Genomic DNA, 27,918 nt, shown 5'->3' with positions numbered 1-27,918 from the left:
TCAACTAAATTAGTCTTCCCCAACCTTGTGCCCCCAGAGGCTGAAACCAAAACAAATTAAATATAGCCGTAGATACAAGCAAGTAAAAATGGCTGGCTTCCTTCAATCAATTATATCGAATGTTAGTCCTACTCAGAGCAGGCACGTTGGATTTAGTATTGGAATTCAGTCCATCAATTTCAATGGGTCTATGCTAACATTAAATATTATATCCTACACCACCCTTTTTATGATGCAATTAAGAAGCAGGACAATGAGCCAGCTTATTGCCAACTTTTCCGGCTCAGAAGTGGAATTCATCACCTACTTGCTGGTGAATGCCTTTCCTTATGTTAGCTGTCCAGGGGGCCATTTTTACTCTTTTATCTTTTAAAATCAGAAAGAGATCTGCATTTGCAAATCCTACTAGATGATTAGTTTTGTAATTACTATTGGACATTTTGAACTCAGTTTTATTTTTTTTATTAATTTTTGGATGTATGATGTTTTAATGCTTTTACATTCCACTGGAAGTATGATGCATTAATGTTCTTGTGTTATGTTTTGATTTGTTGTGTTATGACCTGTGGTTGCAACATCAAACTTACTTACATGGAATATGACTCAGAGCTGCCTAAGAAGATGGACTGATTGTTAAACCACGCTGGGAATTGTACCTCAGTGAAGGGAATAGGTCTCCTAACAACTCTCATCACCCTTAACGAATTACAGTTCCCAGAGTTCCTTGGGGGAAAGCAATGACTTTGAAGTAGTTTAAGAGTGTTTTAAATGAATAGTACAGTTGGATACAACCCTTTGGTCACATCCACTCCATATATTTAAAGCACATGGATTTCCTCCAAGAATCCTGTGAACTGTCATTTGTTAAGGGTGCTGAGAATTATAGCTCTGTGAGGGGTGAACTACAGTTGCCAAGATTCCATGGGGGAAGCCGTGTGTTCTAAATATGCTTTAAATGTACACTGCAGATGTGACCTTTGTGTTTCTCTAGAATCCATTCCTTCCTCCATAGGCTGTTGGCTCATCTCATTTGTCAAATCCCTTTGTTTATAAAAGGATGGAAAACAGAAATAAAAGGACACACACTTTGTGAAGTTTGCTCACCAAAACAAGTAGCTTTTTAATTATTCCTTTTTTTAAAAAGCAACAACAGGAGACCTTAAGATGGTAGCTCAAAGTCAGCCTTTGTCTACTCATTTCACAGATCAAAATTTTGAAAACCACACACGTAAAACTCCAGTGCATAACATGAAAAATCAAGCTGGAAACATGGTATTTTAACAAAGTTCATTCCACAATGCTGTGGAAACTCCAGCGCACAATATGATAAATCAAAATGGAAACATGATTTTAAAAAAAAGTTGATTCCAGCATCCAGGAGGTTTGGTATATTATATTTATGTATACAGGAAACCTCAGGAGCGAACCAGTGGGCCACTCCCTTGCACTCCAATAAATTGCTTGATTTGAGTGCACTTTGAATCTAAAGGCCACCACCCCGTGCTGAAGACCTGACCTGGAGCAATTGCTAGGCAGAGGCTACACTGCGTCAATTACCCATCTCTAAGATCAGTCAGACCTTGGTCACCTGTTCACTCACTATTTTGTTAAAGTACACAGGATAGTTTCAATGCAGGATCCTCCAAATCGGCATCCTTTAAACTTGGGTCGTCCGACGGCATTGGGCTATAACTCCCATCATCCCCAGCTAGCTTAAGCCAACGGTCAGGAATGATGGGAGTTGTGATCCAGTAACATCTGTGGAAGAACATTGCTCTAAATCAGCTGACACCAATGTGGCATTCTCCAGATGTTTTGGACTACAACTCCTAGCAGCCCCTGCCCTTCCTAAAGATTTAAGAATCCCCCAAGACTCTTAAAAAAAACACCTTAGAAGGGAATAATTAAAAATGGAAACTGGAAAGTACCCTCGTAACACCCCTCCAAAAACCCCCCACAAAAGACACACAGTGAAAAGCCAACTGCAAAACTGGATTTCCAGACAAGCTCATGTCCGTCACAAGGCCCCTGTTACCGCATGGAGGGTCCGTTCCGAAACTTTTGCTGCTTTTTTTTCCCCCATGGCAAGCAGCTTGTAGCATTTCTGTTACCTGCAGAAGGCAAAAGAAAAGAAAAAAGAGTCAGTACGACGATAGTTTTTCAAGCTCAAAACATGGCAAGCGCAAGCTTTCAGGCTGCACAACACTATTCTTTGGGCACATCTTTATTTATTTGCCGCTTGATTGCAGGAAACCTCTAAGCAGTTCACAGAAACAACCAGCCAACTAATTTCTAGTTTTGTCCCCATCCTCCTCCCTGCTGAGTTCCACAAAGGAACAAAAAGATTAAAAAGGAGGAGCAAGCTGACCATCAGTGGCGCCAGTCCGCTGGGCTGATTGTAAATAAGAAGGCAGGCAGATGGGTGGGGTTTCTGGCCAATGGCAGAGTGAGGTTGGTGGGACAATGCCCCATTCACTCTAATGGACCAGCCTGCACTGCTCTTTGCTGCTCCACACAGGCGGTCAGAGCTCTGATTTGTGTGTGTGTGAGAGAGGGGGGGGGAAATGTCTGGTCGACTCACCACAAATCTTATCCAACAAGAGGTGAGCAGCCATTGATGAGCGTTTTGCAAAGCTCCATCACTTTTGGAAACAACAGGAAGCAAATCCTTTCCCCTGCTCAAGAGGTTTAGAGCTTCAAAGAAAAAGGAACTAAAGCCGGGGGGGGGGAGGGGGAACAGCTTTGCAATCGGCAGGACACTATTTCTGCTTCTTTGGCTAAGCTGCAAAGAACTGAACTTTCATTTCCATCTTTCCTTCAGAACACAGGAGTTACGGACTAGTCCATCAAGTTTAGTATAGTCTACATTCACTGGCAGCAGCTCTCCAGGAGTTCAGAGAAGGTGGAGATTCGAGGATTTGATTCCTAGAGAGGAGTGGCAGACCAAAGAGGAGGAAATCAAGCACTCTTCAAGTACTTGGAAGGTTGGCACACAGAGGAGGGTCAGGATCTCTTCTCAATCATCCCAGAGTGCAAGACACAGAGCAATGGACTCAAGTTGCAGGAAGTCAGATTTCAACTGAACATCAGGAAAAGCTTCCTAACTGTTAGTATAGTGGTATGACAATGGAACCAATGACCTAGGGAGAGCGGTGGGCTTTCCAACACTGGAGGCCTTCAAGATGCAGCTGGACAGCCACCTGTTGGGGATGCTTTAATTTGGATTCCTGCATCGAGCAGAGGGTTGGACTCGATGGCCTTATAGGCCCCTTCCAACTCTACAACTATTCTATGATTCTATGAAATGGCTACAGCACCATCTAGAAAACGTCTAGAGCAATCTAATCGGCCAGAATAGCAGTGCAATCAGTCTGACACCAGGGGAAACTCCGTAAGTATTCCATTGAGTTTTAAAAGGTCAGATTTTCTGAGATCTGTCAGGGGCAGGGGCAGAAGGAAGCTGAACAAGGAAAACGGGACATGTTTTGTTCGCTATGGTGAATTTTATGCAAATACCCCATAAAAAGGCAGTGCACAACACGTGGCTAGTCCACAGTAAATTTCCAGTGCGGAAGCAGTCTCGATTTCCCAAATCGGCTGTGAAATACCTGGCCGAATCTCTGCCTGAAGCCATCTAGATTTTCAATCTGAAAACACTCACAGAAAAAACCCTGACCAGGGAAGGCCACACCTCTGGTTAAAGCTTGGATGCTCCAATGCTCAGGTGCTTGAAAATTCCACTCTCACTCGGTCACTCTCATGCACTTCCCCCCAGTCCTTGCTGGCCGAATCCTGGCCCTGGGAGCAGCTCTCCGGACTCGGCAGAGAATGATCCAGGCTGTCATAGCACCAGCAGCACAGGGAGGAAAACAGCTTGTTCCGGACGACCCGTGTACAAAGGACAAACATGATGCAGTTGGCTCCGCCTTGGAACGTGTTGCCGATGCCCTGGAGGTGAGGAAGGGAGAGAAAAAGAGTCAGACAGTTCCCGGAAAAGCTCATCTTTGCCATCGCACAAGCTGCAGCCTGGAGCAGGACAATTTGGGAGAGGAAGACAAAGGCTTCCAGGCCTCTTGCCATTTATTTGTCTTTGCGCTTTAAATTGTTACTGATGGATATTTACATTTTCATGCTTTTATGGGATAGTTTTGGTCTGGAAGCTGCACCTAAATGCAGAATTCCAAGGCCAGACTGCTCTCAGGCTACTGCCAACACATTACTCCTCTGCTGAGAGCATAACCTGCACTGGTTGCCAATTGGCTACCAGGCCAGGTCCAACGTTCTTGTGTAATTCATAAAGCCCTAAAGAACTTGGGCCTAAAGTAACTTAGGGACCACCTGATTCCTTATGTTCTGGCTCCATCACTGAGTTCCTCCAATGGGGCACTTCCCCGCACCCCTGAGATTTGCTCGGCCTTTACTAGGGGCTGAGCCTTTAGTGTGGCAGGCACTGGCCTGTGGAACACCTTGCCAATAGAGGACCAGCAGGAATCATCCCCGCCTGCTTTCAGACACCTGATGAAAACAATGTCATGCAGACAGGACTGTGCCATGTAAATATCTTTTTACCCGCCCATATTTATTGATGTTTTTACTGATGTTTTTACTTACGTTATTATAATGGTGTGATCTGCGTACCACCTTGCTGTATATTTACGAAAGTGTGGTCTATCAATATTTCAATCAATAACAAATTTTGTTGTGTTTTAATTATGGATGCTTACATTTGAATGTTTGTGTAAGCAGTTTTTGTACTTGTAAAATTAGAAGCCTATTTTGGCATGAAGCAGTATGTAAATTTATTTCCTTACTTACTTCCATTTAAGGATCACTTCCCATATAAGATCTTGAAGCAATTCAACAATCAAGACAATCACAGAAATTCCATATGTAAAATGATTAACATAGATAAAAAGCAACTAAAACCATTTTATATTTAAAAACACTCTCAAATCCAATATGGACACAGACTGGGATAAATAACAGCCAACTTATTTATCAATTTAGTTTATTCATCTATTTTATTAATTGCATTTATATCTCACCTGTTCTCCAAGGACCCCAAGGTGGCATACATGGTTCTTCCCCTCTCCATTTAATCCCCACAACAATCCTGTGAGGTAGGTTAGGACTGAGAGACAGTCACCGGCCCAAGGTCAGCCACCGAGCTTCATGGCTAAGTGGGGATTTGAACCCTGGTCTCCCAACACTCTGACTACTACACTATGCTGGCTCTGTATTCAGTGTTTTTTCAGAATCATGAACTATGAGAGACCAGAGTTCAAATCCTCACTCAGCTGTGAAGCTCAGTGGCTGACCTTGGGCCACTCACAATCAGCCTGACCTACCTCACAGGGTTGTTGTGAGGATAAAATGAGGAGGAGGGGGGGAGAAGAAGCATGTACACCACTCTGATTTCCTTGGAGGAAAGGCACGATATTAATGTAATTATTTATTTATTTAAAATATTTCTATCCTGCCCTTCTACCCCTTCTTCTAATAATAAACCAGTAAACGAAATAAAACTTCTGCCATCCAATCAGAGACCTTGGGAAGGCCTCTTGGATGAAGCGACGACATTTCAGGACCTTTCTGTTGCCTTTTGACTAGGGCACTCACATGAAGGACCACCAGCATCGGGTTTTGGACCGCAAGGGAACTGCAGAGTGTCAGCACGAACCGGACGGTGCTCCAGATTCGGAGGAAGATAAATATAACCGGGATCAGGATCAGCTTCTTATCTGCTATGGAAGTCCTCGGTTGGAAAGCCGGGGTCCTCGACAGGATAGGCCGGTACTCTGACAGCGCGGCATGCTTTGGAACAGGAGAGAAGATGGCGAGAAGCTATGGGAAAGTGGCAGTGGTGCAGGATTCATTTAGCATCCGTATCAAGGCTGGGGAATGAATGCAGCCCTCCAAGCCTCTCCCCTGGCCCTCGGGACTGTCCCCAGGCCACACACCCTGCCAAGTCGCACACCTCATCAGTCCCAATTCACACCCTCCTCTGTTTTTTTCTCCCTGGCTGGAAATATGTCCTTGAACTCTCATCATGCCTCTTGTTTGTCTGAATGGAGCACAGAGAGGGGTGTGTGAGTGTGTATAACAAACTCGCCTGCTGTACGGAAGTAAAATTTACGTTCGTTGCTCCTCCCACTTTTGGCCTCTGGCCACAGTCACTCATGGCACATGGCCACTGGTGTACTGGCAAATTCAGAAGTGCAGGTTCCCTTCGTGACAGTCACGCCACACCCCCTCACAGCCATGCCCCTTTTGCCACTTTCCTTCGTCTCCTTTGCTCTCTCAGTCATCTTAGGAGTCCACACACCACCACAACAGATGCCCATAGGAGCCAATCAGCATGGAAAGGGAGGCTGTGTGTTAGCTACTGAGAAGAGTCTTCTCAGTGAGACTCACCTCCTTTCAATCTGATTGGCTCCAATCAGCAAGAAAGGTTAAGGACTCTTCTCAGTGGCTAATATGCTCCCTTATCATACTGATTGGCTCATACATAGGGACCTGGCTGCAACCCTGCTCCCAAAAAAGTAATGGGTCTACAACTCCCCAAGACCCTGGACGACTACACACCTGCACACAGCCCTCAGAAGGCTGCCCCCAAGGCAATGCGGCCCTCAGACTGAAAAAAGTCCCCCACTTCTGACATATGTGAATTGCTTTGACCATTATCTCACTAATCGTTACAACAGCCATGTGAGGTAGGTCTGCATCATTATGGCCCCATTGCAGAGGGGCACTGTGGGTATGGCTGACAGAGTGTGGTCTGCTGCTTAATGACTGTTGACTTAGTTTGTGGTAGATGTAAACATTTGAACCAGGGATGCCCTTCACACAGAAGTCCTGCTAGAGACTCCGTTACATTTTGGGCTCAGTGGATTGTCTCCAGAGAAGGCCTAGGCCATCGAAATGAATAGGCTTAGGTCCATTCCTGTCAAGCTGACAAAGTGGGCTCTAAACCAAGGGAATGGAGGTTCATTCACATCAATGGGTCTACTCTGAATAGGCCTGCGCTAGAGACAACCCAGTTTCTCAAACTGAATTTGAACAAGAGTTTGGAAGCCAGCTCAGAGAGACATCGACAGGGGAATCATTCCTCTCCAAATACAAAAAAGCAAAAGGAAAGACGCCGCTTGGAACATCCAGCATGGGACGCGGCAAGCTGAGGTGGATCCGGTTACTGGCTGGTCATGCCAACACCTGTTCTCACACACAAGTCACACCTCATTTATAGCCAGACATCTCCGGCAGTTTTTGTTGTTAAACTGTTTTCTTTATATGTTTGCTGCCCTGGGCTCCTTCAGGAAGAAGGGTGGGATAGAAAAATTATATTATTGTTACTATTATTATTGTTATTGTTATTATTATTATATAACAGCAGCAGCAGCAACAACAACAACAATAATGGATAAGGATAAGGAGAATACCAACCGCTCGGTTGATGTGCTTCTTTATGAGGATATAGAAGACGGGCAGAGTCACATAGGCCAAGATTTCCCAAATCTTCCCCGCAAGGAGCATCCACAGGACCCGATCCTCTGCGTCGATGTTGATCCAGCACCAGCCAACAGAGACGTCAGAGGCATCGTACCCAATCTTATTCAGCATAACGGCTGCCACCGTGATACCAAGTGGTACCCCCCAGCTGCAGACAGAGTGGGGGAAGAGTTAGACGGGGCAAATGGGCTCTCACAGAGACTGAAACTACCCAGAAGCATCTGGCTCACCCTTTCAACCCTGTACCCAGCACGAGACACAGGAACAAAGGAAGCTGCCTTATCCTGAGCCAGACCGTTGGTCTGTCTAGCCCAGTATCGTCTACACGGACTGGCAACAGCTCGCCAAGATTTCAGACTCCCAGCCCTAACTTGGGCCCTTCTGCATGCAATGCAGGTGTCCAACCCCTGAGCTACAGACTTTCCCTTAAGACATAGGAAGCTGCCTTATATCAAGTCAGAACACTGATCTGTCTAGCTTAGTATTGTCTGCACTGACTGGCAGTGGCAGGGTTTCAGGCAGGGAGTCTTATCTAAAATTCATTGGCCCTGCCTCGCCTGCCCGTGGCTCCGGCTCCACCTACTCTCCGGGCTCCCTGTCTTCCACTCTACTAGTTCCAAGGGGCGCCAGCCACCATGGCCTTCATCCTTTAGAGGACAAGCTACAATTTGAGTTGCCTGTAGAAGATAAAAAGGAGCCAGTTTGTGGGTTGGAGATATTCATTACAGATGGAGACATAAGACTGTTACCTTCGCTGTATTTTGTTCAGCGCCTGCTTCAACTATTTCTGTCTAAGCAAGCCTACCCAGACACATAGATGTTGATGCGTTTTAATCTTTTTTGGTTTTCTGCCTTTTCATTGTCTTTAATTACTCATTTTTAACTGTTTTAAGGATAATTTTAATGTCTTTTGCAAAACCTCTTAAAGGGTTTTTTTAAAAATCAAACAGCATATGCATTTTGTTAAATGAATAAACACATACACAAACATGCTGTCTCAATGAACGGCTTCTGCAACTCAAGAAATCACCCTAAAGGGTTGAGGACACCATCCCTAATTTCCTGCCTCCTCTTTCCTGTTTCCTTCTCATCCCAATATTTCGCTCCCCCATGCCCAGAACTAGGCCAGAGTTTAGGAGACGGCAAGGATGTTTGCACAGTTGCGCAAAAAAAGAGTATTGCCACAACCCCAGCGAGACACAAACAGTGATTTCACTAAGTTGGACATCAGCCAGTTGGCCAGAGATTTGACCTCCCCTTTTGACAGGAAGCTATTTGATCCCAAATGCTAGAAAAGAAGCATGTGTGTGTGTCTACTCCAAATCGGCTGGCTTTATGCAACACATCAGAGCACATGAATCTGCCTTATAATAAGTCAGACCGCCGATCTATCTAGCTCAGCACTGTGTACCCTGACTGGCAGCAGCTCAAGGCACGGCCTGCCTGAAACCCTGGAGAGCTGCTGCCAATCAGTGAAAACAACACTGAGCTAGATGGACCAGTGATTTGATCTGGCATAAGGCAGCTTTCTAAGTTGCTGAAGAAGGTAAATTGTGATGGGTGTTGAAAATGTGGATTGCTTAGCTACAACATATGGTAATAGCCAGTGGTTTAAGATAATTAAACTGAAAAGAGGAGAGTTGGTGAGGGGTGGGGTGGGGGAGGGAAGGATTAGACAAATTAATGGAAGATGAGGCTGTTTATAAGACAAAAGCAAATGCATTTGCTTTGATCAGTGTAGCCCAGCTGGGCTAGTTGGACCAGTAGCCTGACTCAGCACAAGGTGGATTCCTATGTTCCTCGCTTCTCATTAAGCGGCAATTCCCCCCACGCCCTGGGTCTGGAGCCAAAACAGGTAAACAGATTGCAGAACGGCATGGTAGCCAACTCCCAAACTCTGAGACCAGGTGGCAAAACTACCGTTTAGCACTCGGCCTTCTGGGTAAGGACTGGGGAGAATTTGATTCAGTTCAAATCTAAAGCCAAATCTATCAAATTCATACATTCTGAAACAATATGCGAACTGAAACACAGCCACCCTTTAATATGCTTGCTTATCCAAATTCTGCAATGCAGTTCTCCAACCAGCCAGTGTTTACAAACATGCATATATTAGGGGAAAGCATGCATAAAAGTGAATATATTTGTGAAAACAACATACAAAAATGCATTATGTTAGGAGAGATTGCTTACAAAAACAATATCTTGCATAAAAGAGTGGACAAAAACTTGCATAAACAAATGTATTTATAAGGAGAAATTTGTGCTAAAATGCCGGAGAATTTTCATGAGGATTCAAAAAACAAACACGCAAACCGCTGCAGAAATGTGAAGAACTGAATTTAAGAACCGTAATGGATTGATCTTTGCATCCCTTGTTGTTGTTATATACCTTCAAACAGATTTCAACTTATGGCACCCTATGAATCAGCGACCACCAACAGCATCTGTTGTAAACCACCCTGTTCAGATCTTATAAATTCAGGTCTGTGGCTTCCTTTATGGAATCAATTCATCTCTTGTTTGGCCTTCCTCTTTTTCTACTCCTTTCTGTTTTTCCCAGCATTATTGTCTTTTCTAGTGAATCATGGCTTCTCATTATGTGTCCAAAGTATGATAACCTCAGTTTCATCATTTTAGCTTCTAGTGAGAGTTCTGCCTTAATTTGTTCTAACCTTTTTGCAGTCCATGGTATCTGCAAAGCTCTCCTCCAACACCACCTTTCAAATGAGTTTATTTTTCTCATATCCGCTTTTTGCACTGTCCAACTCTCACATCCATACATAGAGATCGGGAATACTATGGTCTGAATGATCCTGACTTTAGTGTTCAGTGATGCATCTTTGCATTTGAGGACCTTTTCAAATGCTCCTCCTTATATGTAGTGCTCGGCTGCCTATAATCAGCTGGCTTTGTGAAATGCACCCCCACTGAGCTATAAATATGCCTTGGTCACAAGCAGAGGCTGACCGATTGCTAATGCCGCTTCGCAGGGGACCAGCCCGTATAGTCTTTCGTGCCCAGTCTCACTGCCAGCCCCAAAGTGTTCCTGCACTAAATGTCTCTGCGCTCCTGAGAAATGCCATCAACGCACAGATCTCCCTGCACACCAGTGCTCAAGCGCTTTGAGGGTTTGACAAAAGCGACCCCCCCAACACAACAGCAAGGCAGCAGCAATCCCATTTATATATGTTTTAACCCTTTTTTAAAGATGTCTTTAAAGATTTGTTTTTTAAAAAATGTTTTTAACGTTGTTTTGTTTTCATGTATTTTAAGGTCTGTTTTTATGATGTTTTAAAGTGTTTTTAGCGCTTTTGTTTGCCGCCCTAGGCTCCTGTTGGGAGGAAGACCGGGATATAAATCAAAGAATAAATAAATTAATTAAATTAAAGCCCATTCTGTTTCCTACCACATTCCCCAGAAAAAGGTGAGGGTTAGTGGAAGACAGCTGACACACCGGATCAGACCATTTGTCGGACTAGCTTGGTATTGTCTACTCTGACTGGCATCAGCTCAGGGGAGATAAGGCTATCAACTACTAGCCACGAGGGCTATATTCAGAGACAATATGCCTCTGAATATCAGTTGTTGAGAACTGCAAAAGGAGAGAGCCCCGTTGCATCCAGGTGCTGCTTGTGGGTTTCCCATAGACATCACACTGGCCTTTGTTAGAATAGAATGGTGGACTAGATTAGATGATCCTTTGGCCTCTTTTATTATTATTATTATTATTATAGTTTATTTATACCCCGCCTTATGGCCAAAAGGCCCTCAAGGCAGCTTACAAGAAAAACAGAAATATAAAAATACATCAGTAAAACAGTACAATTTACAAAAATTAAACAACAAATAACACTATTTTAAAAAACAGCAATTACAACTTCCAATGAAAATACAGGATGGTGCAGGCGCCTGGAGCGGCAGAAACATCTCGGGTTGCCCCCAACAAAGCTGTGCTCTTTTTAGGAAAGTAGGAAGCTGCCTTATCCTGAGTCAGGCCACTGGTCCATTGAGCTGAGTACTGTTTACTCTGATTGGCAGTGGCTCTGCAGGGTTTCAGGCACAGGACACCCTTGCCCTACCCAGAGGGGCTGGGGACTGCAGCTAGCATCTTCCGCAGGCAAAGCAGACCACTGAGCTACGAATGTGGGAATGCTGAGGTGGCCCTGATCTCAGGAGAGCACAAATGAGAAGAGGCTGTGTCAACAGTGTGACTGGCAGCCACTCTACCATAAGTGTGGCCCTCTAATAGGTCATCAAGGACCCTCAAGTACTTCACACTGAGAGCCCCATCTTCACCCATATGCACCTCCCCAAATTTTCCTTTTGAGAGCATATTAAGAAAAGAAAAAAGCTCATCTCCAAGGAGTCCAGCTGTTGCATTTATGCACAAGTCACTGTTCTGGCCATGCTTGCTCTGAAGGAAGCTGGTTCTGCTCGGTCAGGAGTGACTGGGTCACTCAGCCATGCCCAACGCAAGAAAAATGGCAGACATCACCTGCCAGCAGAGGCCAATTTGAAGGAGGCAAGGGCAGCTCAGGAAATCATGCAGAGACGCAGCAGCCACCCCCAGCACATCATTTTGTCAATTAGAGAGCAGCAATAAGGACAGACACCAATTTTCTCAGTCTGCCGTTGCCTCTTGCACACGGCCCACATCGGCAAACACTGTCGTAGCACAGGTCAAAGCATCAAACGGAGCTGGTGTCAATCACTATTTGCGGGGGGGCGGGGGGAGAGAAAAGAGAACATTTGTTTTCTTTCATCAGTTGCTTGCCCCCATGCCAGTCCCACTTTGCAGCTGCTGATCCCCAATAGCTGCAGCCAGGAAAGGCATCAAGGAGACAGAGGCAAGAATATACTGCTTTCAAGATTAATGGATTTGGTATTTCGTAAGGACCAGTGCAGTTGTCTCTGATCTGACTCTCCGTTGGGCCATGGAATTCCTACTGCCTGGTATTGTGCAAAATCCACGATGGTCAACAGGTTTCAGGAGTTCACAGCTGATAGGGAAAGGCCGTAGCTCAGTGGTAGAGCGTCTGCATTGCATGCAGAGGGTCCCAGGCTCAATCCCCAATGGCATCTCCAGGTAGGGCTGGGAAAGACTTCATGGCCTGAAACCTTGGAGAGCTGCTGCCAGCCAGTGTAGACAAGGGGTTCCCAAAGTGTGGCTGTGGACCACTAGTGATCCGCAAGCTTCATTCAGGTGGTCTGTGGCATGTCTGCATTAACTATTCATATTTATTTATTGGTTTGTTTGTTTTATTAGATTTATATCCCGCCCTTCCCCATAATCCAAAATATTGATTTTACTGTATCAGTTTGAATTCTATGGAATGCAAGCAGTTAGCCCCTGAGACAAGTCTTCTAACATGGTTCCTTGCCCTTCCCTGCTGATTGGAGCCAATCAGAGTGAAAGAAAGCCGGTCAGCCACTGAGAAGACTCTTCTCAGTGGCCAACACCCTCCCCTTTCACGCTGATCGGCTCCTAGGGACGTCTGTTGTCGTGGGAGAAGGTATTAACAAGGATCTCATTCTCAACCCAACGGCCAAAAAACTGCTGTGGCATGGCTGCGACTAACATTAAGGGACCCTGCCCTTCTGAATTTGTTACCGCACTACGGGTAGGAGGGCTGCTGTTGGCCCCCAGGCCTGAGATTCTCCATCCCTGTTCTAGGGCCAAACACGCAGTGGGCACAACAGGAGCGATGCGTCTGACTAGACACACCATCAGCACCCAAGTACAAACGCCTCGATGTTTAAACAGCCACTCAGCATGACTCCCAACACTTCTAGGACAAGAGGCGCAGTTCCAAAAGTGCCGTTTGCAACATAGCGCCGCCTGCTCAGATTGTTAGTTCTCCCAGATCACAGAAGAGCAAGCAAAACAAGACCCAGCAAAGCCAGAGCATCCAATCATAATGATACAACTGCACTTTGTACTGAAAGGGAGGGGGGCCTTGCATGAGGAAGATCCCAGGTCTGAATCTCTGACACCTCCAGTAAAAAATAAAAAAAGGATCAGGTAGTCGTGCGAGACCCTGGACTGCCACTGCCAGTCAGAGCAGACAATCAGGAACCAGATAGGCAAACAAGCTGAGTACACACTGTACATTTAAAGCACATGACTTCACCCCAAGAATCCTGGGAACATTCGTTGGTTAAGGGTGCTGGGAATTGTAGCACGGTGATGGGTAAACTACAGTTCCCAGGATTCTTCGGGGTGGAGTCATGTGATAAATATGGTGCCTTTTGCCTGTGCATTTGCCGTATAGTTGAGATGCATCCACAGGAATGTATGAAAAGCTAACATACTGTTACACTCCCTTTGTGCCAGGCAGACTATGACGGCATACGCACCATACATTTAAAGCACATTTGGTGCAAATGCACATTCAAAAGGCAACATTTAGGATGCAGCTTGCCTTTGTGTACCCTGCAGTTGCCAAGACAAAATCTGAACGGCCCAGGATGCCATCAAATCTTTCTCCTTTTGCAAACCTACAGCTTCATTTTTCCTTGCGGAAAAGGCTATCAATGGCTACTAGCCACGACGGCTATGTTCTACCCCCACTGTTGAGAGGCAATACAACACCTCTGGACATTTAGAAGGTGAAAATGTGTAATTTGAGCAGGACAGGGCAACAATGTGAATGCACAAGCCTGGGTGAAAAAAGAGACATTTCTCTACTCCAAACGATGGGCCTTGCGGAGGAGGCTGGCCCATTAGGACAAGTCAGGCGCTGCCCCACCAACTTCAATCTGCCCTCACCTTGCCTCCACCTGCCTGCCTTCTTTCTGACAACCACTGCAGGGAGGGGGTGGCGGTCCTGGCTATCAGTTTTCTCCTTCTTAGTCTCCATTTGACCCTTGTAGTAAGTACTCAGCCAGGAGGAGGGTGAGGACAAAACTAGAATGAGTTGGCTCGGCCTGTTATTGGCTCCAACTCAGCCAATCATTGCCTCTGACTCCACCTACTGATCGGGCTGCCTATAATCCGCCCCACCGGTTTCAATAGGCACCAGCCACCATTGGGGCCTCGCCTACCTAGCAGAACAGAAACCAACCTGGGAAACAGACATTAGTCAAGTTCCCTAACCTCATGCCACTCCCAGGCTTGGTTCTCAAGACAGACAAGTTCTTAAGGCAACTGAGAGAGGAAGGCAGAGAGAGCCAAGGGGGCAAAAATGGGAAGGACATGTCAGTGCAAGGACGGGCAAAGATCAAATCCTTGTCAGGACAAGCGCAGAGAACAGGTTTTCCTCTTGAGGTCCGGGAGCCTACGAGGAAAGGTTGCAGCATCTGGGGCTGTATGCATGCAATACAGACGCTCTACCGCGGAGCTACAGCCTTACCTTTAAAACAGAGGAAACTACACCAAGTCAGACCATTGACCTATCTAGCTCAGTACTGTCTTCACTGACTGGCAGCGGCTCTCCGAGGTTTCAGAGAGAGGATATTCTGGAAATGTCAGGGGCTGAAATCAGAGGTTCTACCCCTGTGCTACAGCCCCTCCCCAGGTCAACAGGCGGAGGACAGCATCCCTCAGCACTAGACTAAGGCCACCCTGTTTCCACAAGTGTTTTCTTTTTCAATCCTGCATTGCGCAGGGGGTTGGACTTGATGGCCTTATAGGCCCCTTCCAACTCTGCTATTCTATGATTCTAATGGGCAACACTGGTTTGTCTCTCCTACAAGACTACCCTCTGCTGCAGCGGTACCTTCATTTTTTAGCATGGCACCATTTATTTCATTAACTGTTCATTGTTTAGGATGCTTTTATTGTTTCATTCTGAGATTTTGCATGGTAAGTTACCCTGAGGATTTTGTTTTCTAAATAAACGAGAAGGTGGAGGCATACAGGACGGTCTGGTAAATAAGCCCACAAAAATTACCAGCCGGCAAAAATGTTTTGGTAGCATACCGGGGCTGGGAAAGGGGGATGGAGAGTTCCATCATTTCCGCAGTAGTGAAATGAAAATGGACTGCCTTCAAGTCGAAACTGACTTATGGCTACCCTACGAATAGGGATTTCATGGGAAGCGGTATTCAGAGGGGGTTTCCCATTGTCTCCCTCTAAGGCTAGTCCTCCCCAGCTGGCTTGGGCCTGCTCAGCTTGCCACAGCTGCACAAGCCAGCCCCTTCCTTGTCCACAACTGCCAGCTGGGGGGCAACTGGGCTCCTTGGGACTCTGCAGCTTGCCCACGGCTGCACCGGTGGCAGGGCACGTAGCCCTCCCCAGCTGGCGAGGGCCTGCTCAGCTTGCCACAGCCGCACAAGCCAGCCCCTTCCTTGTCCGCAGCTGCCAGCTGGGGGGCAACTGGGCTCCTTGGGACTGTGCAGCTTGCCCACAGCTGCACAGGTGGCAGGGCATGTAACCCCTGAGCCACTCGCTGTGGGGTGATCTTTAGCTGGCCTGTGACACCCAGGAGACAGGAGTGGGGATTTGAACTCACAGACTCTGGACTCCCAGCCAGGCTCTCCTCCCCACTGTGCTATACCAGTAGTGCTCTGCTGTATTTCTATGCTGGGTGGAGAAGAAGGGGCTTTTGTCTTCTGGCAGCCTGCTCCCTCGCCTTCATGGAATTCCTTGTTGTCTATGGTGACCAGGCAGCAGTTTAAAGCCAGCTTTGTAAAGTACTGCAACCAGCTTTGCCAACCTGCTGCCCTCCAGATGGTTTTCATTACAACTTCCAACAGCTCCAGCCAGCACGGCCATCATAGTCTGAAACATCTGGAGGGCACCTGGTTGGCAAACGCTGACCTAAATATACTGAAAAGGCGCAAGGGTAAAAAGTAAATAAATAAATAGCCAAGTAAATGAATAAACAGCAAGAGGTATTCAGGCAATTGGCTTTTTATAACCTTACAGCTTTCCCCATCCTTAGGTCCTTGTGGGTTGCACAACTCAGGCTGCAATCTAATACATACCTCTTGTTGTTATGTGCCTTCAAGTTGATTACGATTTATGGTGACCCTATGAATCAGTGACCTCCAAGAGCATCTGTCATGAGCCACCCTGTTCAGATCTTGTAAGTTCAGGTCTGTGGCTTCCTTTACGGAGTCGATCCATCTCTTGTTTGGCCTTCCTCTTTTTCTACTCCCTTCTGTTTTTCCCAGCATTATTGTCTTTTCTAGTGAATCATGTCTTCTCATTGTGTGTCCAAAGTATGATAACCTCAGTTTCATCGTTTTAGCTTCTATTGATAGTTCTGGTTTAATTGGTTCTAACACCCAATTATCTGTCTTTTTCACGGTCCATGGTATGCACAAAGCTCTCCTCCAACACCACATTTCAAATGAGCTGATTTTTCTCTGACCCGCTTTTTTCACTGTCCAACTTTACCTGGGAGTAAGTCCCATTGAGCCCAATGGAGCTTACATCTGAGTAGATATGTATTGGATTGCAGCCTAAGTTTCACTCAGAGCAGAGGCAGACCCACTGAAATTGGTGGCCCTAAGTTAGTCATGCGTATTTCCTTCAATGGATCTGGGAACTTTCAAAATACCAAGACTGTCCGCTGGGGGCAGCCTCAGTTCCTCAGTCGAAAAAGGGGAAGAGCTGTCGTCTAAACAAGATATAACATTCCAAAGTCTACTCAGGAAGTTAAGACATAAAGGCTTTTGTTCTTTTCCCCCCTGAAGATAGAAAGAAATCAGAGACAGAAAATCTCCACAGTGGCCTTTATTTATTTATTTATTTAAGTAATTTATACCCCGCCCTAGTTCATAGAATTCAGGGCGGCGAACAAATAAGACAAGTCCAATACAATCCAATATAAAATTAATAAAAATAAAACAATTCAAATACTAACTTTAAAAGCTTGACGAAACAAAAATGTTTTTAACAGACGACGAAAATCCGTGAGTGAGGGGGAACGTCGGATCTCTGGTGGCAGGTTATTCCATAAGATGGGAGCTATGGTTGAGAAGGCTTTGTTCCTCGTATTTGAACGGCGAATTAAAAAGGTAGAAGGAATAATAAGAGAGTGTTCGAAGCATACTCTTGTCGGTCGCTGAGATTTATACTCCAGAATACGGTTTGATAGATATGTTGGAGCTAATCCATGTAGGGCCTTGAAAGTTAATACCAAGATTTTAAACTGGTGACGAAATGAAATTGGTAGCCAATGAAGTTGGTAAAGAAGAGGTGTGGTATGCATTTGTGGGCCAGCTCCAGTCAGCATTCTGGCTGCCGCTCTCTGTACCAGCTTAAGCGGACGGAGTGATCTTACAGATAGTCCAATATAAAGGGAATTACAATAATCCAATCTAGAGGTCACAAGGGCCTGTGTCACTTGCCTCAAGTCCGACAATCCTAGAAACGGACGGAGTTGGCGGACTAGTTTTAATTGAGTGAAAGCACTTCTGGATACTGTTGTAATATGGGGTTCAAGAGTCAGAGCAGAATCAAGAAGAATGCCTAAACTCCGAACTTGGGATTTCAGAAGGAGTGGAACCCCATCTAAGGTAAGTAGGTTTTTAACTTCATGAGAAGGTTTCTGTCCAATTAGTAGAACCTCCGTCTTTTCTGGGTTGAGTTTTAATTTGTTCCTGTTGGTCCAGTTTTGAATAGCAACCAGGCATTGGTTTAAGGGATGAACCGCCTCCAAGGCGTCTGGAGGAAAAGAATAGTAAAGTTGGGTATCATCTGCATATTGATGGTAATGTATTCCGAAATCACGGATGATCCTTCCTAAGGGCTCCATATAAATATTAAATAACATTGGCGATAATATGGAGCCTTCGGGGACACCGTATTGTAATGGCCAAACCTTAGATGAAAAGTTCTCAAGGACAACTCTTTGGAGTCTGCCCTCCAAAAAGGAGCGGAGCCATTGTAGTACCATGCCTCGGAATCCCATACTAGAAAGGCGGTCCAGAAGAATAGCATGATCGATGGTGTCAAATGCGGCTGAAAGGTCTAGCAGAACTAAATAGGTTAGATTTCCTCTATCTAATTCAAGTCGCAGATCATCCCCCAGTGCTGTTAGCACTGTTTCAGTCCCGTGTTTTGGTCTAAAACCTGATTGGAAAGAATCATAACAGTCATTTGAATCCATAAATGTTTGAAGTTGTACGGCTACAGCTCGTTCAATGACTTTACTGATAAAGGATAAATTGGATACTGGACGAAAGTTACTAAGAAGTGTAGGATCAAGAGAGGGCTTCTTCAATAGAGGAATTACAATTGCTTCTTTCAAAGTTTCAGGAACATGGCCTTGTTGGAGTGAGGCATTGATTATCACACTGAGCCAATTCGCAAGTTCAGCTTGTGATGTTTTTATAAGCCATGAAGGGCATGGATCTAATGGACAATTCGTCGGTCTCATACTAGTGAGGAGTTGGAGGACGTCAGCTGGTTGGATGGGTTGAAAGTTCGCAAGTTGAGATGAAGGGGCAGTCTCTGTTGGAGTGTCATTAAATTCTGCCAATTTGACTATAACTATGTCTGATGGAGTATCATTATATTCTACTATTTTGATAGAGTCTAAGGTGGAGCGAATCTGATCCACCTTACCTTCAAAGAATGAACTAGACAGTTTCCTACGTAATTCATGCTGAAAAGCTGGAAGGCCAGAGTGCCAAAGGATCACTCTGGTGAGCTACCCTCAGCTTGGAGACTGGCATGTGACACGAACCATCTGGTGCAGCATAAATAAAGGCTTTTCTTCAACTTGAGCTGGCAAATTGGCTCATGGAGAGAGAGAAAAAGGAAGAAAACCCAGCAAATGGCTTTAAACTTTTGCTGATGTTCTATGCTGGGTTCTTCTTCTGGCAGCCTGCTTGCTCACCTTCATGGAATTCCTTGTCGCCTGTGGCGACCAGGCAGCTGTTTAAAGCCAGTCTTCTAAAATACTGGGACCAAAAAAAAAAAAAAAGGAAGAAAACCCAGCAAGTGGGTTAAAACTGCTTTTCCTTTGCTGATGTTTCCCAAGCATTCTCATTAGGTGACCTATGAATCGCATCCGTCCCACCCTGTTCCAAGGAACGCACAGGTCTAAAGTTCATCAGCAGGCAAGATAATGGAGCAAGGGGAAAGGATGGGAGGAATGCTGAAAGCAAACAGAGGAAGGGCCGTAGTGCAGCAGTAGAGCATTTGCCTTGCAGGTAGAGAGTCCTAGGTTCAATCACCGGTGTCCAGGTGCAGATGGGAAAGGCTCTTGTCTCTGAAGCCCTGGCGAATCGCTGCCAGTCACTGACAACAATACTGAGCTGGATGGGCCTGTGGCCTGATTTGGTTTTAAGCCACTTTTCTGTGTTACTATGTCTCAGTGAATGGCCATGGCTCAGAGGTAGAGCGTCCGTCTTGCATCTCCAGTGAATCCTGGCCTGAAACTCTGGAGAGCAGCTGCCAGTCAGTGTAGACACTAAATGCACTGATCTATATCTGTGACCTGAATGTGGATAAAGCAATTCCCTGCTGTTCTTATGCCTCTGGGAAAGGGCTGTAGCTGAGTGCCATGGCTGAGCTTCTGCCTTGCATGCAGAAGGTCCCAGATTCAATCCCCAATGGCATCTCCAGGCGGGCCTGGGAGAGATTCTCTGTTTGAAACTGCAGATAGCTGCTGCCAGTCTGTGTAGACAATACTGAGCTGAGTGGACCATTGGTCTAGCTCGGTATATGATTGGAGAGAGAAGGCGGCAAGGACAGCAGAGAGGAAGCAGACTGCAGGGCTGTGGGGACTGATTTTTAAAATTACTTTAAGAACCTTGAGGTGCACCAGTTGGAGGCAGGCACAAAACTGTGACGCAGCCCTATAATTTGTTTTCAGGACCAGAAGTGAGCTCACAGTCCTATCACACACAAAAAATCCACGCCTGATTTCCTGCCCCTTCAAACATCCTTCATCTCAGAAGCCTGATTTAGAAGTTGGGAAGGGGAAAACTTTTGTTGCTGTTATTGCTGCTATTGTTATTGTGAAAATTGCTTTTTAATATATTAAAACAAAACAGCTTTAAAAATATTTTTAAAAAGCTTTAAAAATGTCTTTAAAAAAAGTTTAAAAACATGTTTTTAAGGATGTTTTTGTTTTAATATATTTGAAAGTCTGTTTTTATGATGGTTTAAAGTGTCCTTAGTGCTTTTGTTTGCAGCCCTGGGCTCCTGCTGGAAGGGCAGGATATAAATTGAATAATTAAATAAATAAATAACATTTGGGAGCCAGAACCCCTCTGGGATTGACTGCAAATACAGGTGGGCGAACCCGTCAATTTCAGCTTTCCATTTTCCCAGTCTTAACCTCAGGTCTCCCTATTTCTGCATCTGTTTGCAACTTTTTAAAAGAAAAAGTCCTCGTGAAAATTTGTCCACGTTTGTGTGCAAACCTCTCCTACTATCCTCAGGACCGACAAAAGAAAGTTCCTTCTTCACACAGCGCGTACTTAAATTCCGGAATTCGCTCCCACAAGAGGCAGTGATGGCCATCAGCTTGGATGGCTTTCGAAGAGGATGAGATAAATTCATGGGGGAGAAGGCTATCAGCGGCTACTAGCCATAATGGCTATGCTCAGAGGCAGCATGCTTCTGAAAACCATCCCCCCTCTCAAGAGGGGAGAGTACTCTTGCGCTCAGGTCCTGTTTCTGGGCTTAAATTGTTGGCTACTAAGAAAACAGGACGCTGGACTAGATGGGCCACTGGTCTGATCCAGTACGCTCTTCCTATGTTCTTATGTATATGCACCTTTGCCTAACACGCACATTTTTGCAAACCAATGTTCCCTAACACAAAGCCTTTTCGTATGTTATTTTAACTAATGTTATGCACATATATGCACACTTCCCCCTAGCCTGTGCATTTTTGCACACATTATTACTCAGCTGGAGAACTCTGCTGCAAAATTCGGAGAAGCTCGACAACGGAATGGGGAGCCACGGAAGGGAGTTGTGGAGGGGCATCCCCTGATCTACAGAAGGAGACGGGTCTCGGCCCGGAGGCAGTGGCGGCTGTTGCCATCCGGTGGGGCGGAATGCAGGCAGCCCAAACAGTAGGTGGAGCCATGAGCCAAATGATAGGCAGAGCCTACTCATTCCAGCTTTGCCCCCATCCTCCACCTCCCTGTGGAGTTCGACAACGGGCAACGCTGAGACTCAGCAGGAGGAAGAAAATAGGCCATGCCACCAGCCCCTGCACTGGTTGTAAGAAAGAAGGTAGGGAGCTGGAAGCTGGCTGAGGGCGGAGTGAGGCTGGTGGGGCGGCATCACATACGCCCTATTGGGCCAGCCTCCGCTGTCTAGAGCATACATACTGTATCTAGATTTTTGACAGCAGGAGTGGCCTGTGATGTGGGGTGGGATTTTCCCCTGTGCTTTATTTTACCATGAAAGTGTCCTAAGGTTTGTTGGTATCAATGAATGGATGCCAGTTGCAAATACAATTAATAGTCTCCCCAGGCCATTTCCATATATATACATATAAAACTTTCTTTACCAAAGGAAAGGAAAATAAAGATTCCAAACTAGAGCATGTGCTGAAGTCATTTGCCCCCTCCCTCAGGGCCAGTGGTTCCCTTTCCCTGCTCTAGAACACTTGATGCATTTCCCCATTAATGTGCGTCGTAACGTTCCAGACAAAAAAAAAATAATCTCAATTTTTCCATTTCAAAATTTCCCAGAAAAGTCCGGACAAGGAGGGTTGCCCTTTTATGAGCATTCGCTGTTGAGGCCCTGGGGGTCTCTAAGGGGAGTGTGGACAGAAGGAGGGGGGACACACCACGAACCTCACCACGTGGAAGAAGCAGAGGACCCGAGCACTCGATGGCGAACCTTGGACAATGCTGCTATAGAGGTAGAGCGCGATGGCCATCGTCCAGAAGAAGGAGCTGGTGTTGGAGAAGGTGGACACGGCTCCCTGAGCCACACAGTCCCACGAGGATGACCCAAAGTCCTTCAGCGCCCCGTAGAAGTAAGAGGCAGCTGAGAGGAGATCAGCCAAGGAGAGGTAGAGCAGGAGCTGGCGGGGTCGGGTCCGCAACTCCGGCCAGAGGGCGTGGGTACCCACCAAGAGGCTAGACCCCACAAAGGAGAGAGCGCAGGAGACCAAGACAACGACCCGCTCAAAGGGGTATACCTCCGTCTGGGGAGCAGTGCTCAGAAGCATGGCGGAAGGGATGGCTTGATGTTGGGGGGGCACAAAGAGGAATCCAAGGCAAGGGTGGGGTTGGGGGGCAAATCTGAGCAGAACAATTCAGGGGAGAGAGGATGAGCGGAAAGGGGAAGAGAGGGGGGAAGGATGGGCTGGGGAAGCGAGGAAAAGGAAGGCTGGGGGTGCAAGGAATGAAGAGAACGTTAGGAAGAGTGGAAAGGGAGAAGGGGAAGGGTGTTAAGGAAAGTTAGGGAGAGTGGAAAGAGAAATGAAGGCAAGAGGCAGAGATGAAAGACGGGGTGATGCGAGGAATGAAGGGAAGGATTGAAGTGAACTTTAGGGAGGAAAGGGAAGAGGGGGAAAGGAAGGACGGGGGAATGAAGGTAAGGTTAGGGTGAGCGGCAAGAGAAACGAGGGTCGGGGAAGAGCCGGGAAGGGTGGGCTGGGAAGGGGAGAACAAGGAGGTGGAATGAAGGGTAGGATTTTAAGAGAAAGTTGGAGGGGGAGAGGGAGAAGGGAGGGGTGTCCTGGGAGGGAGCAGAGAGCGACAGCGCGGGGGAAAGCGCCGGGAAGACGGCAGTCCCGCGGGGCCGGGCAAGCGCTCGGCAAGCGAGAGGAGGCACGCAAGACGCAAATCCGGGCTCGACGGAAGGGAAACCAAGCGAGGCGGCGGGGACGCCGGCTGGGGCTTCCGCAGCGGGCGAACCAGAAGAGCCGGCGGTGGAGGGCGCCTGCTGTCGGCCCCGACCCGGCATGGCAGAGGCGAGGAGTCCCAGCTCGGGCACGCCCTCCCCGGGGCCGGCTCCGGCTCCTCCCTGCCTGCCTTGCCCTGGGGCTGGGTCCAGGGGGCTCTCCTGGCGCCGCCCTCCTCCTCTCCTCCTCCTCCGCGGGCTAAGTACGCGCTGTTTTGGTTTCTGAGCATGCACAGAGCGCCCTTCTCTCTCCATACTCTTAGGTCTCAGCCGCTCCATACATCCCAAGCGCATGGCTTCCTCCCCCAAATAATCCCGGGAACTGTTAAGGGTGCTGGGAACTGTAGCTCTGTGAGGGGTGAACTACAGCTCCCAGGATTCTTTTGAGGTGGGGAATGTGCTCTCAGTGTGTGGTGGGGAAACGACAGCTCCTGGAAGTCTTTGGGGGAGCCATGGGTTTTCAATGTGTGTGTGTGAAACTACAGTTCCCGGAAGTCTTTGGGGGGAAGCCACGTACTTTCAATGAATTGTGGGTAAACTACAGTTCCCAGGAGTTTGGAGGAAGCAATGTGCTTTCAATGTGCTTTAACTATATGGTATGGGTGTCATATGTGTCTCCTCTAAGCAGCAAGCCCGTCTCACCTTTCCTCCCAAGAGTGCAAGGTGGCATACATGCTCTTTCCTCCTTCCTTTCCATTTTAGCCTCACAAACAACCCTGTGAGGTAGGTTAGGCCAACTGGCCCATCGTCATTCAGTGCACTTCATGTCTGAGTGGGATTTGAACCCTGGTCTCCCAGGTCCCAGTCCGACACACTAACCACTACACCACACTGAGCTTGTCGCAGCTTCCTCTTGAGTAAGTGTGCACAGTACAGGCCAGTAAGGCTGTTGTTGGCTACTAGCTATGTACTGCCTCCACCACCGGAGTCACAAGTGGGGGAAGAGTTGCTCTTGCATTCAGGTCCTACTTTGTGGGCTCCCCAGAGGCATCCGGCTGGCCTCTGTGAAAACAAGAAGCTGGGTTAGATGAGGCACTGGCCCAATCCAGCAGAGCTCAGTCAGATCCTCTGTGCAAGGCCATCATGGCTACTTAGCAGCAAAATGTCTGGGGCAAAATTTGCATGGGAGGAAGGGGGAGAGCATACAGGCACTCCCCTCGGGTCCATGCGGAAGGTAGTTTAGAAGGTCCTTTGAGTGTGACTGTTAAGCTACATAGTAAGGCTTTGGTGGCAGCGACGCCTGGCTGGCAGTGACCCATGGCAGGGCCTTTTCAGTGGTGGCTTCCCATTTGTGGAACTCCATCCCTAGTGTGGTGGTGCCTGCCTCCATTCACTATTGACTTTCAGGAGGAATTTGAAAACATTCCTGTTTGCCCAGGCATTAGATGGCTGAAGGGGACTGTTCCTGGCAGCCCGGAGATCACTGGATGAGATAATGTTTTTATCTGCAACTGCTTTTTAGAATGTTTTAACTGTAACTGTTTTTAGAATGTTTTAATCATTTTTAGAATGCTGCTGCTGTTGTTGTTATTGTTAAATGGTTTTGTTGATGTGCTTGCTGCCCAGGGGTCCTTTGTGAAGAAGGGTGGATTATTATTATTATTATTATTATTATTATTATTATTATTATTATTATTATTATTCCCTTTGGAATTGTGGTCAGTTGGTTGAAGGTGCCCATAGGAGTAGCAATTTTTATTTTGGTTCAAGACCAGCAAATATTATATAAAAACATCAGAAATGTGGTTTACAGATAGAAGCAAAATAAAAAAACTGCAGCACAGATAATATATACACACATCAGAATAAAAAATTATAATAGCAGACAGCAAAATTATTACTTACCTCCTCAGAGGAGGTTGTCCACTGTGTCTCTGCACGAGTCATTTGTTCTGAGCTGGCCTCATTCCATACAGGAGATACGTCTGACACAGGCACAAATAAAAGTAAAGAGTAAAGAGGACCTTACATCAGTGGTACATGCTCTGGTAACCTCACGTTTGGATTACTGTAATGCGCTTTACGTAGGGCTACCTTTGAAGACAGTTCGGAAGCTACAACTAGTGCAAAATGCGGCGGCCAGATTGCTGACAAGGACCAAGCGGTCCGAGCATATAACACCTGTTCTGGCCAGCTTGCACTGGTTGCCAATATGTTTCCGGGCTAGATTCAAAGTGTTGGTATTAACCTATAAAGCCTTATACGGTGCGGGACCACGATACCTTGCGGAACGCCTCTTCCGATATGAACCGGCCCGTGCACTACGTTCTGCTACGAAGGCCCTCCTCCGGGTTCCAGCTCACAGGGAGGCCCGGAGGGTGATGACAAGATCTAGGGCCTTCTCAGTGGTGGCCCCCGAACTATGGAACAGTCTCCCTGAGGAAGTACGCCTGGCGCCGACTCTGCTCTCCTTCCGGCGCCAGGTCAAAACCTTCCTATTCTCTGAAGCATTTTAAGTTACACTGATTTAATTTTAAAAATGTTTATTGTGTTGGATTGTTGCTTGTATTTTAGTATTGTTTTGTTATTTATTGTATTTTTATGCTGTTTTATGTTCACCGCCCAGAGAGCTATTGCTAGTCGGGCGGTATATAAATTTAATAAATAAATAATAAATAAATGAAGCAGAGTCCTCTGAAAGTGAGAAATTTTTACTTCTAAGCACTTTACATATAAATATAAATCATGTTCGGGTGAAAAAGTGTACCACCAGTCTTATTTCAGAAAAAGAGAGGCTCTAATCTGTTCTTAGACTAGAACTGGAAAAAAGGGATTTAGGCTGCAATCCTATACCAACCTACCAAGGAGTTAGCCTCGCTGAACATCAATGGGACTTACTTCTGAGCATTGCACTGTCAGACTACATTTTTTGTAAAAAAGAGATAGAAGTGTTTATTGCTTTTCAAAAAGAGCAAACGACAACAAATGCGTTCAATGTCCAGCTTCTGAAGGCTTACTTTGTATCAGAGTACATTTTAGAGCATACAATCTCCTTTCTGGCCTCTAGATGTCAGCATTGTTCCAGATCAAGCATGAAGGACTGAAACACATACCTATAGCAATTATTATGCTGATCCTTACCACAAACTTGTAAGGTAGGCCAGTATTACTGCTCTCCTTATTGCAGGTGCACGCGGGCGGGCGGGCAGAGAATGTGGTTTGTTTAAGGCCGATTAGTGAGCTCCTGGCAGATCTGAAATCCAAACCAGAAGAATTACTTGCAGCACAGTTCTAATAGTATTTCTCGAGATTGCAGGAGGGAGGGTTAACCCTTCCTTCCCCAGCTGCGTCCCCCTCCCCCCCCAAATTGTAGCCTTCAAGCCACAGTTAAGATTGAAAGAGGTCATTTAACATAGTGGTTCCCCAACTTATTTTCCCACGGATCACTTGAAAACTGCTGGCTGCCTCAGTGGCCCAGTTCATGATTTCTCTTCCTGTTGCAGCCATTGTAATGTGCTGTGCTAGATGCTGTCCGATTTTTTAATTGTGTTTCTCTTGCTGCCTGTATTTCTAATGCTGTATTTTATCCTATTACAACTTGCATTCCATAGAATTCAAACTGTGATACACTAAACACTAAATACAAATTGCGATACACTAAATAAAAGAAGCAATAACATATAATTAAATATCAGTATGAATATTTAATAGACTGGTTGTAGGCAGGGCAGGTGAGGGTTTGATCACTTAAGAGCCTCTGGGGGAGCACTTTTAGTGTTCCCCCATAGACCAGAGGCAAGACTCATGTAAATGAAAAGTCATGCCTTCAGCGTAGTGGGCCCAACTCTGTGGAACTCCCTCCTACAAGAAGTCAGATAGGCAGCATCCCTGCTAAATTTCAGACATCAGGTTAAAACAGTTTTATGCCAGGAGTCCTGTGCACCATAAATGTTGTTCTAATGCTTTATCGTTCAATGTTTTATGTTTAAAATTTTGCATGTTGTATGTTTTCATTTTTGTAAGCCATTTTGAGACCCAGATGTGGTGAAAAGCAAGGTATAAATTATTATTATTATTAATGTGCTATTCCTACTCCTACTACTCATCATCATCATAATGCTATCCCTAGTGTGAAGATTTGTTTGTGATTTTTATTGTGAGTGCATCTTTGGGTAAGCCACTTTGGGAAGCTCTCAGGGTGATCTAGTGGAATAGAAGTACTCTAAATAAACTAAATAAAAAATGAACTTCCTTAGGCATAGGCAGTATACACTGAAAACCAGATGCTGGGGACAAAAAAGCAGCAGGTGAAAGCTAGCACCTTCTTCATGCACTTAACTCATGACAAATTCCACATAAGCACCCGATTGTCCTCTGTTAGAAACACAATACTGAGACTGTAGGGTGGGGATGGTTTTATACCCTTAGACCACGGCCTTAAAAAAAATAGAAAATAAACCAGAGAGTTGTCCTTTGTAGCCCAACACCAGTGTTTCTTTCAGTGTAATGGATTTGCTTTCAGTGGAATGTGGACGGGCACCTCTTGTCAAGGAGATATGTGAAATATTCTTGCTTTAACCTTGGCTAGTCAAGGTGTCTCAGGCTTACAGCTGAAGTGTTGGGAGAGGCAGGCATGAAAGGATGCAGATTGGAGAGAACACATGCACAATGGCAAAATATGAGAGTCACTT

General features: G+C 46.1%; 1 protein-coding gene across 2 annotated transcripts; it reads right to left on the bottom strand.

Annotated features, from left to right (window-relative positions):
- Positions 1-1,100: 1,100 nt before the first annotated feature.
- Positions 1,101-23,465, bottom strand: GPR157 (G protein-coupled receptor 157). 2 transcript variants are annotated; one of them, XR_009759522.1, is made up of 5 exons: positions 22,231-23,465; positions 7,444-7,657; positions 5,620-5,814; positions 3,662-3,948; positions 1,101-2,111 (listed from the first exon to the last, which is right to left on the bottom strand). XR_009759522.1 is itself a non-coding variant. In XM_061601558.1 (5 exons), the coding sequence occupies exons 1-4, from the start codon at positions 22,608-22,610 to the stop codon at positions 3,721-3,723; spliced, it is 1,017 nt and encodes a 338-aa protein (XP_061457542.1). In that variant the 5' UTR covers positions 22,611-23,464; the 3' UTR covers positions 1,101-2,111; positions 3,692-3,720. The 2 variants fall into 2 exon arrangements, 1 of the variants encoding a protein (XP_061457542.1); XM_061601558.1 differs by having other exon boundaries at positions 3,692-3,948; positions 22,231-23,464.
- Between the last annotated feature and the right edge of the window lie 4,453 nt (positions 23,466-27,918).

Source organism: Rhineura floridana, chromosome 18, assembly GCF_030035675.1.
Source record: "Rhineura floridana isolate rRhiFlo1 chromosome 18, rRhiFlo1.hap2, whole genome shotgun sequence".
In the NCBI taxonomy this organism is placed as follows: Eukaryota; Metazoa; Chordata; class Lepidosauria; order Squamata; family Rhineuridae; genus Rhineura; species Rhineura floridana.
The sequence above is the reverse complement of the archived record's forward strand: the minus strand, read 5'-3'. Positions and strand labels throughout refer to the sequence as shown.